This window comes from Fusarium musae, chromosome 5 (genome assembly GCF_019915245.1).
Source record: "Fusarium musae strain F31 chromosome 5, whole genome shotgun sequence".
Lineage (NCBI taxonomy): Eukaryota > Fungi > Ascomycota > Sordariomycetes > Hypocreales > Nectriaceae > Fusarium > Fusarium musae.
In genome coordinates this window covers 3612433-3627489 of record NC_058391.1, presented here as the reverse complement: position 1 = coordinate 3627489, position 15057 = coordinate 3612433, and the positions used below count along the sequence as shown (strand labels likewise).

The 15057-nt window shown below is 48.3% G+C and overlaps 6 protein-coding genes and 2 non-coding genes across 8 annotated transcripts; 2 read left to right on the top strand and 6 right to left on the bottom strand.

Moving 5' to 3' along the window:
* Positions 1 to 249: 249 nt before the first annotated feature.
* J7337_007581 (uncharacterized protein) lies at positions 250 to 1959 on the bottom strand (the record flags this gene model as incomplete). Its single annotated transcript, XM_044825223.1, has 1 exon — positions 250 to 1959. One exon carries the CDS (start codon positions 1957 to 1959, stop codon positions 250 to 252), a length of 1710 nt encoding a protein of 569 aa, XP_044680880.1.
* A 1215-nt stretch (positions 1960 to 3174) lies between these two features.
* On the top strand, positions 3175 to 3258 carry J7337_007580. Its single transcript has one exon. It is a non-coding gene; the product is annotated as a tRNA-Thr (tRNA).
* Positions 3259 to 3483: 225 nt separating this feature from the next.
* On the bottom strand, positions 3484 to 4317 carry J7337_007579 (uncharacterized protein; the record flags this gene model as incomplete). Its single annotated transcript, XM_044825222.1, has 1 exon — positions 3484 to 4317. One exon carries the CDS (start codon positions 4315 to 4317, stop codon positions 3484 to 3486), a length of 834 nt encoding a protein of 277 aa, XP_044680879.1.
* A 299-nt stretch (positions 4318 to 4616) lies between these two features.
* Positions 4617 to 5306, bottom strand: J7337_007578 (uncharacterized protein; the record flags this gene model as incomplete). The annotated part of the gene is made up of 1 exon (XM_044825221.1): positions 4617 to 5306. One exon carries the CDS (start codon positions 5304 to 5306, stop codon positions 4617 to 4619), a length of 690 nt encoding a protein of 229 aa, XP_044680878.1.
* A 969-nt stretch (positions 5307 to 6275) lies between these two features.
* On the bottom strand, positions 6276 to 7980 carry J7337_007577 (uncharacterized protein; the record flags this gene model as incomplete). Its single annotated transcript, XM_044825220.1, has 3 exons — positions 6276 to 6444; positions 6493 to 6561; positions 6611 to 7980. The coding sequence occupies 3 exons, from the start codon at positions 7978 to 7980 to the stop codon at positions 6276 to 6278; spliced, it is 1608 nt and encodes a 535-aa protein (XP_044680877.1).
* Positions 7981 to 8551: 571 nt separating this feature from the next.
* On the bottom strand, positions 8552 to 9676 carry J7337_007576 (uncharacterized protein; the record flags this gene model as incomplete). The annotated part of the gene is made up of 2 exons (XM_044825219.1): positions 8552 to 9467; positions 9525 to 9676. 2 exons carry the CDS (start codon positions 9674 to 9676, stop codon positions 8552 to 8554), a joined length of 1068 nt encoding a protein of 355 aa, XP_044680876.1.
* A 2798-nt stretch (positions 9677 to 12474) lies between these two features.
* Positions 12475 to 14501, top strand: J7337_007575 (uncharacterized protein; the record flags this gene model as incomplete). The annotated part of the gene is made up of 2 exons (XM_044825218.1): positions 12475 to 13031; positions 13082 to 14501. The coding sequence occupies 2 exons, from the start codon at positions 12475 to 12477 to the stop codon at positions 14499 to 14501; spliced, it is 1977 nt and encodes a 658-aa protein (XP_044680875.1).
* Positions 14502 to 14811: 310 nt separating this feature from the next.
* J7337_007574 lies at positions 14812 to 14920 on the bottom strand. The gene has a single exon. It is a non-coding gene; the product is annotated as a tRNA-Trp (tRNA).
* Positions 14921 to 15057: the final 137 nt, after the last annotated feature.

Here is a 15057-nt window from a genome sequence, read left to right as displayed (position 1 = left end):
ACCTTCAGTCGTTCTATGAAGTCCTCCAACGGAGTTTAAGCTCGGTAGGCTGCTGGTGGGTTGTGTCGCTGCAGAAGAGAAATGTTGTTCTTTCAAATTGCCAGTACTTAGATGAGGTCCTATACCAAACCAGAAGCTGAAAATTAATATAGTGCAAATTTATCAGAAGCATCGGTCTAAACTTTTGTTGCATCTAGGGAACTACTACAAAACAAACAACCGGCATTTTTCATAAATTACAACGACGTTCTAAGCGATCCAGAACCAGATGCGCTCAAGCCAGTTTCTTGGTTGGACGATGGGCCAAGTATGCTCCAGGCGATCAATCTCCGCTTTTCCAGACCAAAGATCCATCTCAGAGTACTTGACATACTTGGACTTCTTGATCCACTTGTATCCGAAGATCAAAACAAGAAAAATGGGAATGTTGATGTATGGGGGCAGGAATGTCTTTGCGCTGAAGCGCCCGGGAAAGAAGGCATCGAAGCCGTTGAAGATTGCAACGATGGTGCAGAAGCAGAAGGAGAAGTAGGCTAGGAATGGTTGAAAGGGTGATTTGAATGGTAGAGTATTTCGGTCAATACCGTGGTGGCTGAGGCAGTAGTAGAAACGGAGGTAGGTGAATGAAACACTGGCCCAAATGATAAGTGCTCCAACGCCGCTGAGGTTGCTTAACCAGAAGAAGACCTCGGAGCCGCTATTGCTAACATTGAGATACACCAACAGCCCAAAGATAGTGGTGACACCAACACAGAGATACGGAACACCGAATCTTTCCCATGTTAGGATGCGAGGTGCTTTACCATCAAGCGCCGCGGCATAAAGTACTCGCGTGGAGGCGTAGAAGAGAGAATTGCCGGAAGACCAAGCCGATGTAAGGATGACGGCGTTGATGATCGAAGGAAGAATCTTTATGCCACTATTACGGATAGCAATGACGAAAGGACTTTGGGCAGCACCAGGAGCAGACTTGTTGATGGCGTTGAGAAGGTTGGGGTCTTTGGATGAAACGCAAAGACCGACGAGGAAGATGGATAGAACGTAGAAGATGGCGATTCTCCAAAAGACACGGCGGATGGCCTTGGGAATGTTGCGACGAGGGTTCTCAGTTTCCCCTGATGCCATGACGACCATTTCACTACCACCGTAGGAAAACGTTGCAGTGATGAACACCTTGACAAAGGCGAGGAATCGGCCGAGAGCACCATCCTTGAGGTACTCGTTCATGGGGCCGGGGTGATTCCAATATCGGAAGCCGATTGCCTCACCACTTGGACCGCCGCCGACAGTGATGATGAACATGAGGATGATAAGACCGACAATGGTCAATAACTTGATAGCTCCGAAGACAAACTCGGCTTCTCCGTATATCCGAACAGGTAGACAGTTGAGAATGACCATGGTAAAGTAGAAGAGTGTGATCAATGCAACTTGGGGAATGTTATGGTGCCAGTAATTGACGATGACAGCCGAGACAGTGACCTCAATTGGAACACCAATAGCAAATTGGTACCAGTAGTTCCAAGCAAGAGCGAACCCAAGAGCAGGGTCGACGAAACGGGCAGCAAAGATGGGAACGGGGCCTGGGATGGGAAGCCATGATGCCATCTCACCAACACTATTCAACACACAGTAGATGTTGAAGCCCGTGATAGTGTACGCCAAAAACGCAGAGAGGGGTCCAGCAAGTGACAGAACCTGACCACTACCAACGAAAAGGCCCGTGCCAATGGCACCAGACAAAGCAAGGAACTGAACATGCCGAGACTTGAGCCTGCGGTTCAAAGTACCGACATTTCGGTTCTCGTAATCATCAGCCTTAGCATCGACGTTGTTGGTCGGCAGTGTTGGTTCGATGGTGGGCGACTCCCTGCCAGCTTCTACATCGGGGTTCTTCTTGTTGATATCCATGTTCTGCAGCAGTGGCTGTAGCTCTCCTGGCGATGCGTGAGGAGACATCGTGGAAAAGAGGAGGCTCTGAGGTATTAAGCATAAAAAGTCTCCCTCTACTCCGTCATTCGTACTGGAACAGCTCCGTGGGCAGGTTTTCCCAGATGCGCAAAATTGGTGCTTGAGCCGGTGGTGGTGATGAGTGCTCCCCACGCTATGACAAACGGTTGTGAGGGTTGGTCCAAGGGTTGGTCCAATGGATGGTGATGGACCTGCAAGAATTTTCATGTTTGTGCAGATGCATTTTTGGCGATAAGTTGATGATCACCCGATAATAATTGATTAACATGCTATCACCAAAGATACGTGGTTAAGTGTTAGTGCTCTAATAGCAAGATCTGCAGACTAAATGCCTCTTGGATGCGGGCCCATAACCTAAAAGGGAAGCTCGTCTCTCGGAACCAATGATCGATGGATTGAGCCGTAATAACCGGCTTGGCAACTGATCCGAGGTCGGTGATGCACTGATTGATAAGATGACGAGGTAAGGATCTCGCGGAAGATGCGTATCAATCTGCAGAGATCGAGCCATTGTTCCGCGGTTGGCTCCACTGTCTGCCGAACATGTTGCTTGTGATTTTAATGTCTCAAGCTCTCGATCTGATACTGCACGACAACGTGGGGTTTACTTGAAGGTGATCTCGGGAAATGATTCAGTTGATGGAAAACAATAGACAACAACCTACACCGTGGTGGCTATTTGGAAGCTAGGTCTCTTCTGTTAATGCAACAGGTGGAGAAAACAGAGTCGCGTTATCGCGTAGTTAGCCACCGCGTAACGAAGGCGGCCCCCATTACCCTATGGCCGGCCACAAATACAGTACTTGTAATCATGCAACAGCGTCCTCATGAGCATGGGTGTCAATGGCAAATGGATAATCAAATTATGTATAGATCCAGACAAGCCAGTCTACACAACAGTTAAACAATTTGAGCATTTTGCTTGTCACTATTCAGCCTTGGAAGGGTGGTTTTGGTATCAAACCACGAAGTTATCGTGGCCAACTTTATGCAAATGTGACCCAATTACAGTTCACGTTTTGGTTGCCAAGATCAGATGAGAACGATATCGGGTAAAGTAATTCTTAGTGAAATGATTTTATTACTCTAATCGGAGCAAATTGGAATAACAAAAATGAACCTGGAGGTAGAATCACCCTGGATGCAGTTGTGTCGCGTCCATGAGCCGTGACAGCAGAGGTGGATCTCAACCAATAACACAAAGCCCCGTTGGCTCAGTGGTAAAGCGTATCACTAGTAAACTTCCACGAAATGATAAGATCACTGGTTCGATTCCAGTACGGGGCAAGTTATTCATTATGATGTCAATACATGACTACTCTTTTTATCCTTATGGTAGTCAAGGCATGTCTACCAATATACATTGTGCCATCATTGGCCAATGACCTTTTTTGCAGAATCTGGAACTGCCTTTGCGCTTGGGGATAAATAAGAGTTTTTTATATTGAGTATGGATGACATATAATACAAATAGAAGACACAAGTAAAACTCCCAAATCCTCGTTGTTACAATTAAGCCTTCGCCAATGCGCCATCGACAACTTGCCAGGTATGATCTCTCACTTTCCGGATCTGCTCCTCACTCCAAGCCGGCTTCTCAAAAACCTTTCCCTTCCGACTCACATACGCGTAATTCTTGTCCTTGTTTTTCACCGCTTCATTAACGCCGTTCAGCATGTACTCAGCACAAGTGTCGGGCGAAACACCTAAGAGAGAGCCTGCGCCAATTAAAGGGAGACGCATGTACCAAGGGAGCCCGTTCATGATGTTTGTGTTGACAAAACCGGGCAGCGCATGGACGAAATGTCGATTCTTTCCTTCAGCTTTCTGCTCGGCTGCGTAGTTCTGAATCATGGCGTCTGTCATGGAGAGACAGTGAGCTGCTGCGTTTCCAAGGCTGAAGTTGTTCTTGAGATCAAGATCATCCCACTTGAGTTTATTTGGACTCCCACCAGTGCTATCAAGCACAATCAAAACCTTGGCGTCATCTGTGAGTGACGGAAGAAGTTCGCGGATGAGGAGTTGCCGTCCATAGTAATGAAGCGCCATCTTGCGATCAATGCCTTCAGACGTCTCTGTTCTTCCAGCGGTAGTGAAAATGCCCTGCGAGACAACTAGAGTACTGAACCGATCTTGTGAGGCCCTCAGTTCATCAGTGTAAGTTTTGATGGCGCGCATGGAAGACGCGTCTAATTGCTTGAACTGGATGTTTGAGTGGGGTATGCTCTTTGGCTCAGTGCGACCGCTGATGATGACGGTCGATGAGGGGGAGTTGGCGGCGAGGCGACAGGCGATGCCGTAGCCGATACCGCCTGTTCCGCCGACGACGAGAGACTTTGCTGCCATGATGTTTATTCTTGAGGTGACTATAGTATTGATGATTGAGGGATGAACTACGCGGGCCGTGTCTTTATGTAACTGATGCTGACGCCATAACAATTTCGGAGTTTGTGCTTTTACGCTAAACTCCGGATTTATCTGCAGCTCCGCTCCGCAACATGTCCAAGCCACTCCGCCGAACCAATCATCACCCACTTTGGTGGGAGGACAGTCTCCATTTTCGTATACCGTACAGATAAAGTTTCGTCTTGAAATAAGCATGTTTTACGCAGTCACCATTGCGATACATTAATTCTCATCACATTTCATGCTCCAAGACCAGTTCCTGGCGCATCTTCAGGACTCATCTTAACAGGCATCTTCAACCAACCCTTCTTATCAGCCTCTAAAATCGTCTTCAACCAAGCATTCGCCATCTTCTCATAACCATCATCATTCGGATGTTTGGAATCGCCGAGATCTTCCTTTTTGATATCGATCGGCACCTCGAGAATATGTTTTCCCTTCTTTTGCCTCGCTGAAATAAGTGACCGCACTTGAGGGTTGAATTTATCTGTATTCGCTTGCATCTTCTTATCGTTGGCCCAAATCACTGGCGCGAGACAGATTGTGACATCTGGTGCGACTTTGAAGATACCGTCGACGATATCTGCGAGGATGGATGCTGCGATGTCGAGATCTTTTCCTTGGTCCATGTTGTTTGTGCCGGCGTGGATGAGAACGACGTTAGGACGAGCTTGGATTGGCTTTTGCCAATAGCCGTTGATGTCGGCTAGCATTTTTCCACTGTGACCCTCGTGGTGTCCGTCTACCATGTTGCCGTTCTTCAATGTCCCAACCATGTTGACTTTGACGCCTTGCTTCAAAATCTTTTGTCGCAATGGGAGACGGTATCCAACTAAGCCTGTTGAGCCAGTGCCCTTTGTGATGGAGTCGCCCAGTGGTAGAACCCGGATGTTGGGAAGAGCAACGGCCGGCAAAATGGGCGTTGCCATAAGCACCGCCAAAAAGGCAAGCGTATTCCAAATCGGAGAATGCATTTAGAACAAGGCTGAAGTCAGCTGGGCTGTATGCTGGTGTTGAGATCTCGACTGCACGATAGAGCCTCGGGAACCCAGAAAGTGGCGTCGAATGAGAACATCAGTCAAATAAATAGCCTCGCCAGCAATCGTCATTTCCTTCCCTTGACATCATCTTAACAACCCTCATAAGAACGTAATGCAGGACGGTTGGCTATTAATGCAAGTAAGATCTCGTGGTGTAAGCTCATTGGTGTCTTTTTTCCCGGCAGAGCATTAATGCCGGTGACCACCGCAGAGTGCGCCACTATTCCATACGCCAGCTGCATTATACGAGAGGCATTATCTTGGCTCGCTTAGAGATTCACACGGGAATGGCGGACTGAGGGCCTTGCAGCTTATCTGACAGGGGTCATGGTTGGAGAAGCTTACTTTGTATGCTCGATGACGAAACTATTGATCGCGTGGACAATAGCGCTTGATGCTAAGTCCAATACTATGACACTGATATGAGTTGAGGGGTAGGTCATGAGCTTGTCCGGATTGATCACGGATTCCTTGTTTGAGATGAGTTTTGTTTCTGATCGTCGCTGTTGAGTTATTCCCATTGTTATCCCCAACCTCCCCATATATGATCACCAGCTGCAACTGTGCCGCATGAAGCTAACATGGATCGTCACCCTTTTCACCCTGCCTATTACTACTCTACTGTACTCTACTTAGTTTGCCCATGTTACAAGCGACCAGCGATTTAATCCCCCAGGATTTCTAGCAGATGGATTGACTGTATAGCCAGCCACCAATCCCATCCCAGAGACATTGTGGTATCATATCATATACTATCAACGATCAGAGTTGATCCTTATTACGGTAGAACCAATGACTCTGCCATGAGCTATCAATGTTTATTCTTCCCGTCATTTACGATGGCTTTTGCAAACCCAGTTAAGCTCTCTCCACTCGTGAAACAGTAGGTTCTTTATCGGCATCGTCTCCATCATCAAGCATATCATCCATCTTCGACTGATTATTGTGAAACTTGCTAGTAGCTGCCGCCGCATCACCCTTTCGTCCTGTGTCAAAGAGGACGGAAACCTCCTCAATAGTCATGTTTCTGCAGTTGTCAGTAAAAGACCAAGCGCACCGGCAAATGGCAACATACCTTGTCTCAGGGAAGAAGAATAGGATAAGAACAAGATACATGGCAATGACAGCAATGTAGACGATATAGCTATCTTACGTTAGTAGTGCTTCGAGAGAGGCTTTCTCAAATGACTTACTATTTCCACGCAATTGCCTCAAGTGCAACAGGGTTTACCCATTGATTGAAAGCTAATGCAACACTCTGAACACTTAGTTCAATACTCAAGCCCTTCAATCTCAGATTATACGGAAGGATCTCAGCGCCGTAGGCAAATGGTAACGGCGACCAGCTGATACAGTAAAAGGTCTTGAAGAGGTACATCATTGGGACCACAGCAATACCGACACCATGGGATGGGTTCTCAGCAAAGGAACCGCTAAGACCAGTGATGATTGTGTAAGCGACGCACATGCCAGCTGTGCCTGTGATCCAAAGCGTGCGTCTACCAAGACGCTCAGCACTCATGGCTCCCGCATATGCCCATATAAGAGACCAGATCGCCATGCCACCGTTGATGCCCGCGATCGCACTGGATGAAGTGATGCCAACGAGCTTGAGGGCTGGTGACAGGTAATAAGCGATGATACCATTGCCAACCCAGTTGGAGCCCGTGCCCATGGTAACTAGAACAAGGAGTCGCCGTCTGTTACCAGGTGTTTTGAGAAAGTCGCTGTACTTAGCATTATTGCTCTCTTTCTCCAACTGTAAAGCTTGGCAAATTTCATCGAACTCGTATCGAACTAACTCGTCGTTGAGGTCGCCGTTGGCATGTTCGTCTGCAAGAACCTTGAGGGCTTCTTCAGATCGGTCGTGGTCGATGAGCCATCGAGGGCTTTCGGGTACAAAAAGAAGGTGAACAAGGACAACGGCTGGTGCAAAGGCTTGGAAGAGGCAGGGTGCTCGCCATCTCCACTCCGTATCCGGCCAAAACAGTGTGCCATAGCAAAACCACGCAGCGACTATCTGGCCAACATAATAGTTGCTGTAATACGCCGTCGCAACATATGGTCTCAGACGAGGATGCGCCAGTTCCTGAAGAAGTGCAATGCCAGTGATCTTTCCGAAAGGTCCAGCCGCACCGATAATAACTCTACCGCCGATAAACGTTCCAATGTCCTTTGCAAAAGCGTTGAGGAAAGCACCAAGAATTAACAATACTGAACCAACAGCCAAACACCACTTCCTCCCCCAAAGTCCATTGATCCACGATGCTGCGAAGGGTGTGACGATGGCTGGGAGGAAAAGACTGGCTGAGATTAGACCCAGCGTGTTTCCAGATGGATAGTTGAAGTATTCTTCCCATTGGGGGATCGCTTGGAGACCGTTCATGAGGGAGGCGTCGAAGCCAAGGTAGAAGACAGCGAAGTAGAAGCCGACACAGTGCCAGACATTCTTACGCAGGCCCGAGTCCTTGTACCACGTCGGATGTGTGTTGTTCTTGAGATGAGCATAGTGCAAGGTCCTGGTGGCCTTTGGCCTGAAGAATTCGGTCACTGCCTTGAACATCTTAAAAGCTCACTGATGAAGCAGCAATGACCAGATAAAGCGCGGTTTGAAGATCAGTGCTCAGTCACTTATATATCCTCGCGACAGGACCCGTCGCCTTGGTTCGAAGCTCGAGTCTCTGCGGGGTAGACCTGGGGTAAACCTGGGGTAGCGGATAACCATGCCCATGGGCTGATCCTTTCTCGACATGGTTACAAGCTCGGCTATAGTAGTTGATCCGCCAGTCGGACGGATGACCGATTCATCGAACAGAAGTCCAGGTTGCTAGACGGATTGATGCCCGGGCTGGAAGGCTGTATGCTTCCGGGAATACGCCCACTATCACTCCCTTGCATCACAGTAGTCTTGTTAACAGTTACCTGAGACCAATGCGAGGCTATGAGAGAGTTGTATTGGAATGCCTTGAGGTGTTCGTCATTCTAGACAGGGGACCTTCGGTGGCCTTGGCCGGCTGATTTGGACCTACGTACTCAGACAGCTACATAAGAAAGCGTAGCAATCTCGAGGACATGTAAACAGTAGCTTTCCGTAAACATGTAATTGGGATGCTAGTGTTATTGTCTAAATAAGCCTACGAAGAAGCCAGTTCAAAGGCCTTGCGGTTCACTGCCGTAGTCGGCTCGCCGCAAAACTCTCCATTCTCGTCCACCACTCTTAGGATGTTTTCCATAGCCATTAGCTCAAAGTTAATTCTAGTCGTAATCGCCGCTCCTCCATTATGGCAAGTCAGCGTGACGTTGTCCATAGCTGCAAGTTCTTTTGACACTTGAGGTTCGTGGTAATGAACATCTAGACCCGCAGCTGAGATCTTGCCACTCTTGAGCGCTTCGATCAACGCGTCTTCATTGACAATCTGCCCTCTTGCTGTGTTAACGAGTCTCGCACCATCTTTCATTGCTGCAAATGCTTCTTTGTTGATGAGGTCTTGAGTATGAGCGTTGAGCGGGGTATGTAGAGTAATGCAATCCGCGATACCCAGAAGCTCGTTAAGAGATGAATGATATGTGGCTTGAAGTTCCTCCTCGACTTCTGGAGGTGAGCGAACCACATCGTAATAGTGAACCTTCATGCCCAGAGCAAGACCTGCTTTACGGGCAACTAGTTTGCTGATGTTACCAAGACCGACGATACCAAGGACGTGACCTCGAGGATTATAAGAGATGGTCGCAATGAGTTTGTGCATCCTTTGGAATTCATCTGGATCACATGTGCGTGCACCACGCTGTGAAAGCCAGAAGTTTCGGAAAACCGATAGGATCATGAACAGAGCAGTATCGGATACGGCTTCATCGCTGGCACCGGCTCCATTCGCATACCAGATGCGGCGACGACCGAGAGCATCGACATCTGCCCAGTTGAAGCCTGCACCAGCCGACGCAAAGATCCGGACTGAGGGTGGCAGAAGTGATATGAGTTCTTCATCCCATTGGCCCATCTCACCACCGCTTTGGAAGTGTGGACGATATATCGCCGAGAATTGGCCATATCTGACAACGTATCAGTGATTTCTTAGACAGCCTGCCATGACGCTCTGAGAGACTCACTTGTTCTCTTTTAGTGCTTTGATAAATGAATCTCTATCAGGTTCTTCGTTCGCGATAACGTCAAATCGTTTAGTAAAGACATTGTTGTAAAAGTCATGATTATACTTGATATCCTCGCCTATGCGGAGAACAATGGGTTTCTTTGACGCCATGACTAATACCAGAGAAGAGTCTTTCCTTTCAATGATGATTGATGATGAGTTCCTCGTACTTTGTTTCGTTGCCAAACTGCCCAAAATCAGACAGTTGTTTTCTGTCACAGACTCTCTGTTCACTTGGACATGATTTTATGTCCGATTACCGTTGTTCTCCCTCGACCAATTGGTTCGCTGATCCTAACACGGAAATGTCACCGAGGTTGTCGTAAGCCCGCGATAAATCCGCTAGCATGAGGGGAACTCCACGAGCGGTCTTCACTTTTGCACACCGAGCAAAATGCATTCTTTACATTATCCGAGATTTTCTCACTGGCCTCTTACGGCTTTGGAATTCATCTTAAAACTGATATACTAATAGTTAATGGAACATGTTATTACGACACAAGCAATTCATATTTGTCGCTATTCGCCTCGAAAGTGTTTGAATGAATTGTCGTGCCGATACCCGAGAGTGCGACTCATGCTTCGGAAAAGGGTGGTGAGGAAGACCGAAGGTATCGTCGATGTGACGTGAACGGCGAATAGGCATGAAGACCGAAAGGTCTACGGTTGATCCCTGAGCAGGATCCTTGCCTGTTTCCGACGAGAATGCATTCTCATTCGTTGTGGTCACCCTGACGAGATTGTAGTTCCAGAAATTTCCCGCGTCGCTCTACTGGCCGAAAATCAGGAGGGTTAACTTTTCGCGTATCTTGAGTCTGAAAAATTAATCGGAGTCAATACAACTACACAGGGATCTTGTGCCTGTTAAATGGATTGTAATACTGGTAATGAATTGATGTCCGAGCAGGAAATCATTTCAAGACCATGTAAAGAAGCCACTTTTGAACAATGTCCGCTCAGAGGTCAATACCGAACAAAGTGCAAGTCCTAGTAAAAGAAAAACAGAGTTCATCCTATTTTACTTGTCAGGAGGTTATGGCCTTCTTCTATAAGGGTATACTCTGCTGAATTATCATACTGTAACCATAAGGTTATAAAACATGCGATATTGAGCTATTAATATACTCAAAACGTGCTACCCCGGAACCCCTTTTAACATGGACCCGATATTAGCTTCATGCATATTTTCTTCTGGGCCCTAACATTAACTTGAGGAACACGGTCTTTTGTGCTGGGTCCAGTTTGGGGGGCACCGGTAGTGGTTGTCCACTCTCATCATCTTTGGAGTTGCTAACGTCATGCCACCTAGCAAGGTGTTGTTGAAGTCAAAAGACAGGAGTATCGTAATAAGCTTCAAATAGGGCATAAGAACCGTGTTATTGTCAATAAAAGGGTGAGAAACTACCCCTTGGGCATTGAAGCTCACGCACCTTCGAGGTGCTGTTGGTTTATCATTCCCCGTAGAGATGAGTCGATCACCGCTTATTCATTAAATTAATCTCAAGAAGCCATCTCTTAGAACGTCTATAATATGTGTTGACCCGACATCACGGGACATATAGCTTAACTTATGCCTCAAAACAGCTAGATACGCTGAGTGGCGTTCGTTCCAGAACCAAGCCGTTGGTCCCTTTCTGGCGTTATCTATCAAATCGCGGTCATTACATCTTACGAACTGTCAAATGCGCCCTACAGCGCCAACGTGGGAAATCCGATGAGAGGTGATATTGTCTGGGCCATGCAGTCTTAGAAGCCCCCGCTATACACATGACTCGCTCAGGCGGCACACCTTTTGGTTCCCCGACATTTGGCTCCCGAGGAACCCACACGGCAGACGGGTTCGGCTTCGGGGAAGAGCCCGGAAGACCATCAAAAACTGGATTTCCTCCTCGCAAGACGAACCCTTCAGGCTTAGTGGTCCTCCCACCAAGGAAGATCGGCGTTGCGGCATTTGGCAGTGCGGTTCCGGATCCTCAGCGCATAAGCCGGGGTTTTACAACGTGCTGACCGATCCTATCATTCCATCCTATGACATGTAAGTCTCCGAATATGAGATCAATAATCTTGGGAAAAAAAAACCGGATGAACAGTTCTGCACGCACAGATGATTTACCGCACGTGAACTGCTGCGTTCATCACAATGCATGGTGATTTCTTTCAGAGAAGGGATCGGCAGTCTGTGCTTTGCAATCACTGGTGATCAGTGGAACGACGCGGAACGACCCCGGGCCCTTAGCCCCGAGTAATATATGCAAGCTGAACGAGACGGGCTCTGCCGCTGCATAAGGCTCATAATTAGGCAATTTAATTCGACGTGCCAAGGTCGAAGCTGCAACACTGAATCCTTGTTATTGCTCAGAAACGTTGCTTGCATAGCTTCTAGTGGACTCCTCGCCCACTTTGTTGAAACTCTAAAGGACCGGACAACAAGCTTAGTTTGACCAAAACGTGTTGCATTCTCCCTTAGTACCATTTATTCTTGACTAACTTTAACTATTGTGAATTTATTGCAGTCCGCTGCTTGTCGTGGCAGCCTCTCGACCCTCCTTTTACGCATTGACATGACAAATAACCCTTGTCCATCACCGCATATTCCAGGACCCTGAGCTGAGACATTTATCTGGTCTTCTTATCACCGCTGACTCAGAAACCCTCCGACTTTATTCAGATCCTTCACTTTAGTTGACAAGTAGCGCCAACGCCGCGGGTCAGCACGGACTTTGGTACCAAAAATGATTGCGGGACGCTGTAACGTCCGCGGTGATATGACATTGGGCTACTAGGTAAATGCTTGATGCTTTTGACAGGCAGCTAGTGAAACCTAGTCCAAGTAGATATAAGAGTAGCATCAATCCCTCCTCGTTTCTGAGATCTGCACACAAACTTTCTCGTCCAGATCGTCTGTCATCATGCGCTGCAACGTCTTGTCACCTTCGCTCTTGGCGCTCAGCCTTTCGACCAGTGTCACTGCTCGTCCCGAGATTCCTTTTATCAGTACACTTCTCGACCCCTTGCAGCATATCGTCAAGTCTGCTTATGCTGGTGATGGACTTAAGGTCGGACACCTTGGCGAACTGGGTGGCATTCCGGGTGTCGACGCCGAATACGACTACGTCGTTGTAGGAGGAGGCACAGCGGGAAACACCATTGGCTACAGACTCGCAAAGGCTGGTTACAGTGTCGCTATTGTTGAAGCTGGTCCTTTTCTTGAGATCTCCAAGCCTATTCTTGCGACATCGCCTGGCGGAGTGACGGCCGGTAGTGGTGCAAGTCTTCTGGACTCTAACCCTCTGCGCGATTGGAGATTCACGACAACGGCGCAGAAAGGCGCTGATGATCGCGAGATTCACTATGCTCGTGGAAAGGTTCTTGGTGGCTCCTCTCAGCTCAACTTTCTGGTGTACCACCGACCGACCAACGGTACTATGGCCAAGTGGGCTGAAGATGTCGGAGATGATAGCTATACGTGAGTGATAACGCGAAAAAGTATCCGGAGTATCGCTAATAATAAAACAGATGGGAGCAGATGTTGCCTCACTTCCAGAAGAGCCCCTCGTTTACACCACCAGACAATGAGAAGCGCAACGTGACAACCGACTACGACGCTTCCGCATTCTCCACGGAGAAGGGCCCTCTTCAGATCAGCTACGCCAACTACGTCCCTTCCTGGGCTGTTCTCGTAGAGAAGGGTCTCAAGTCCCTCGGATTCAAGGGTATCGATGGTTTCAGCAGCGGTAGTCTTCTCGGCTACGCATACACCACAACAACTGTCCAGCCCAAGACCGCTACCCGAAGTGCTTCCGATGACTTTGTCAAGACTGCTCGAAGTGAGAAGCTCAAGACTCTCAAGGTGTACACCGAGAGCCTTGCCAAGAAGGTGACCTTCGATGATGACAAGAAGGCTACTGGCGTTGAGGTCAGCTCTGTCGGTATTGATTACACCCTCAAGGCTAAGAAGGAGGTCATCGTCAGTGGCGGAGCTTTCCAGTCACCTCAGGTTCTCATGGTTTCCGGTGTTGGACCCAAGCAGCATCTGGAGGAGCTTGACATTCCTGTAGTTGCTGACCTTCCTGGTGTTGGCCAGAACCTCTGGGATCACGTCCTCTTCGGACCCTCGTTTGAAGTCCAAGGTCTTGAGGACACTCTTAGCGTGGCTATCAACAACGACACTGTTTTCCAAGGCGCGCTTGATGCCTATGCTCAGCAGCAAGCTGGTCCCCTGACATCCAACCAGGTCGAGCTCCTGGGTTGGGAGAAGGCTCCTGAGAAGTATCGATCCAAGTTCTCTAATGAGACTCTCAGAGATCTTGCGACCTTCCCTGATGACTGGCCTGAGATGGAGATCATCCCCCTCAACGTCTACTCCGAGGACTGGTCATTTCCTATCCTGCAGCAGCCCACCGATGGAAAGAAGTACACCAGTCTTAACGGTGCCTTGGTCGCACCTCTGTCCCGCGGCAACATCACTCTTCGAACAAACTCAACCACCGACGCTCCTCTCATCAACCCCAACTTCCTCGCCAAGAAGGCCGATCAAGAAGTTGCCGTCGCGTTGTTCCGTCGTCTCCGAGAAATCGCCAAGTCTACTCCTCTGAAGGACACCGTGCTCAAGGAGGTGTACCCTGGAGAGGAGCACGAGTCAGACGAGCAGATCCTCGCTGTTCTTCGTGACACTCTCATGACTGTTTGGCACGCTGCTTGTACTTGCAAGATGGGCAAGAAGGATGATGACATGGCTGTTCTGGACTCCAAGGCTCGTGTTTATGGTGTCAAGGGTCTCCGAGTTGTCGATGCCTCTGCTTTCCCTGTTCTTATTCCTGGCCACCCTGTCGGTACAGTGTATGCGTTGGCCGAGAAGATTGCACATGATATCATTACGGAGGAGAAGAGTGGAGGCTCCGCATACCAGGTCGATATTGATGTCGAGGTTTCTTGAAGCATTCTTTAACTATTTCTTTAATTCTTTGTTAGACTTGCCTTATTCCTTTTAGACGTACATAGACATTCACTTAGAAACCCTGAACATGAACCGAAGCAATTTCTACCCCTCACCATTGGCCTGACAATCATCCCATCTCCATACCGACTTATCAGACTCTTTTTCTACCTGGAGCCTTAATCGACAAACAATACGCCGCACCATTCATCGCGTGTCTTCCCAACTGACCAAGCCCCCATCCGCCCAATGCAAGTGGAGTTGAGTGGGGTCTTGCCCTGATGCGAAAAAAAGAGTCGATGGCCAAAAATGAGGGACACCAGATTTGAACTGATAACCTTTAGGAGTCTCGATTTCTTCAAGGGGAACTTGAAGAGAATTCGCTGGAATCTAACGCGCTACCGTTGCGCCAGCCCCCCAATGTCGGTTGTCGAGCGGGTTCTTGATTGTGTTGATGCATCCCGAAGCCAACACGCCAACTATCTTGGCAGTCAATCTCAGTCACCCTTCGCATCTAGGAGCTTTACAAAATCGGGACTATTGAACTATAACTAGA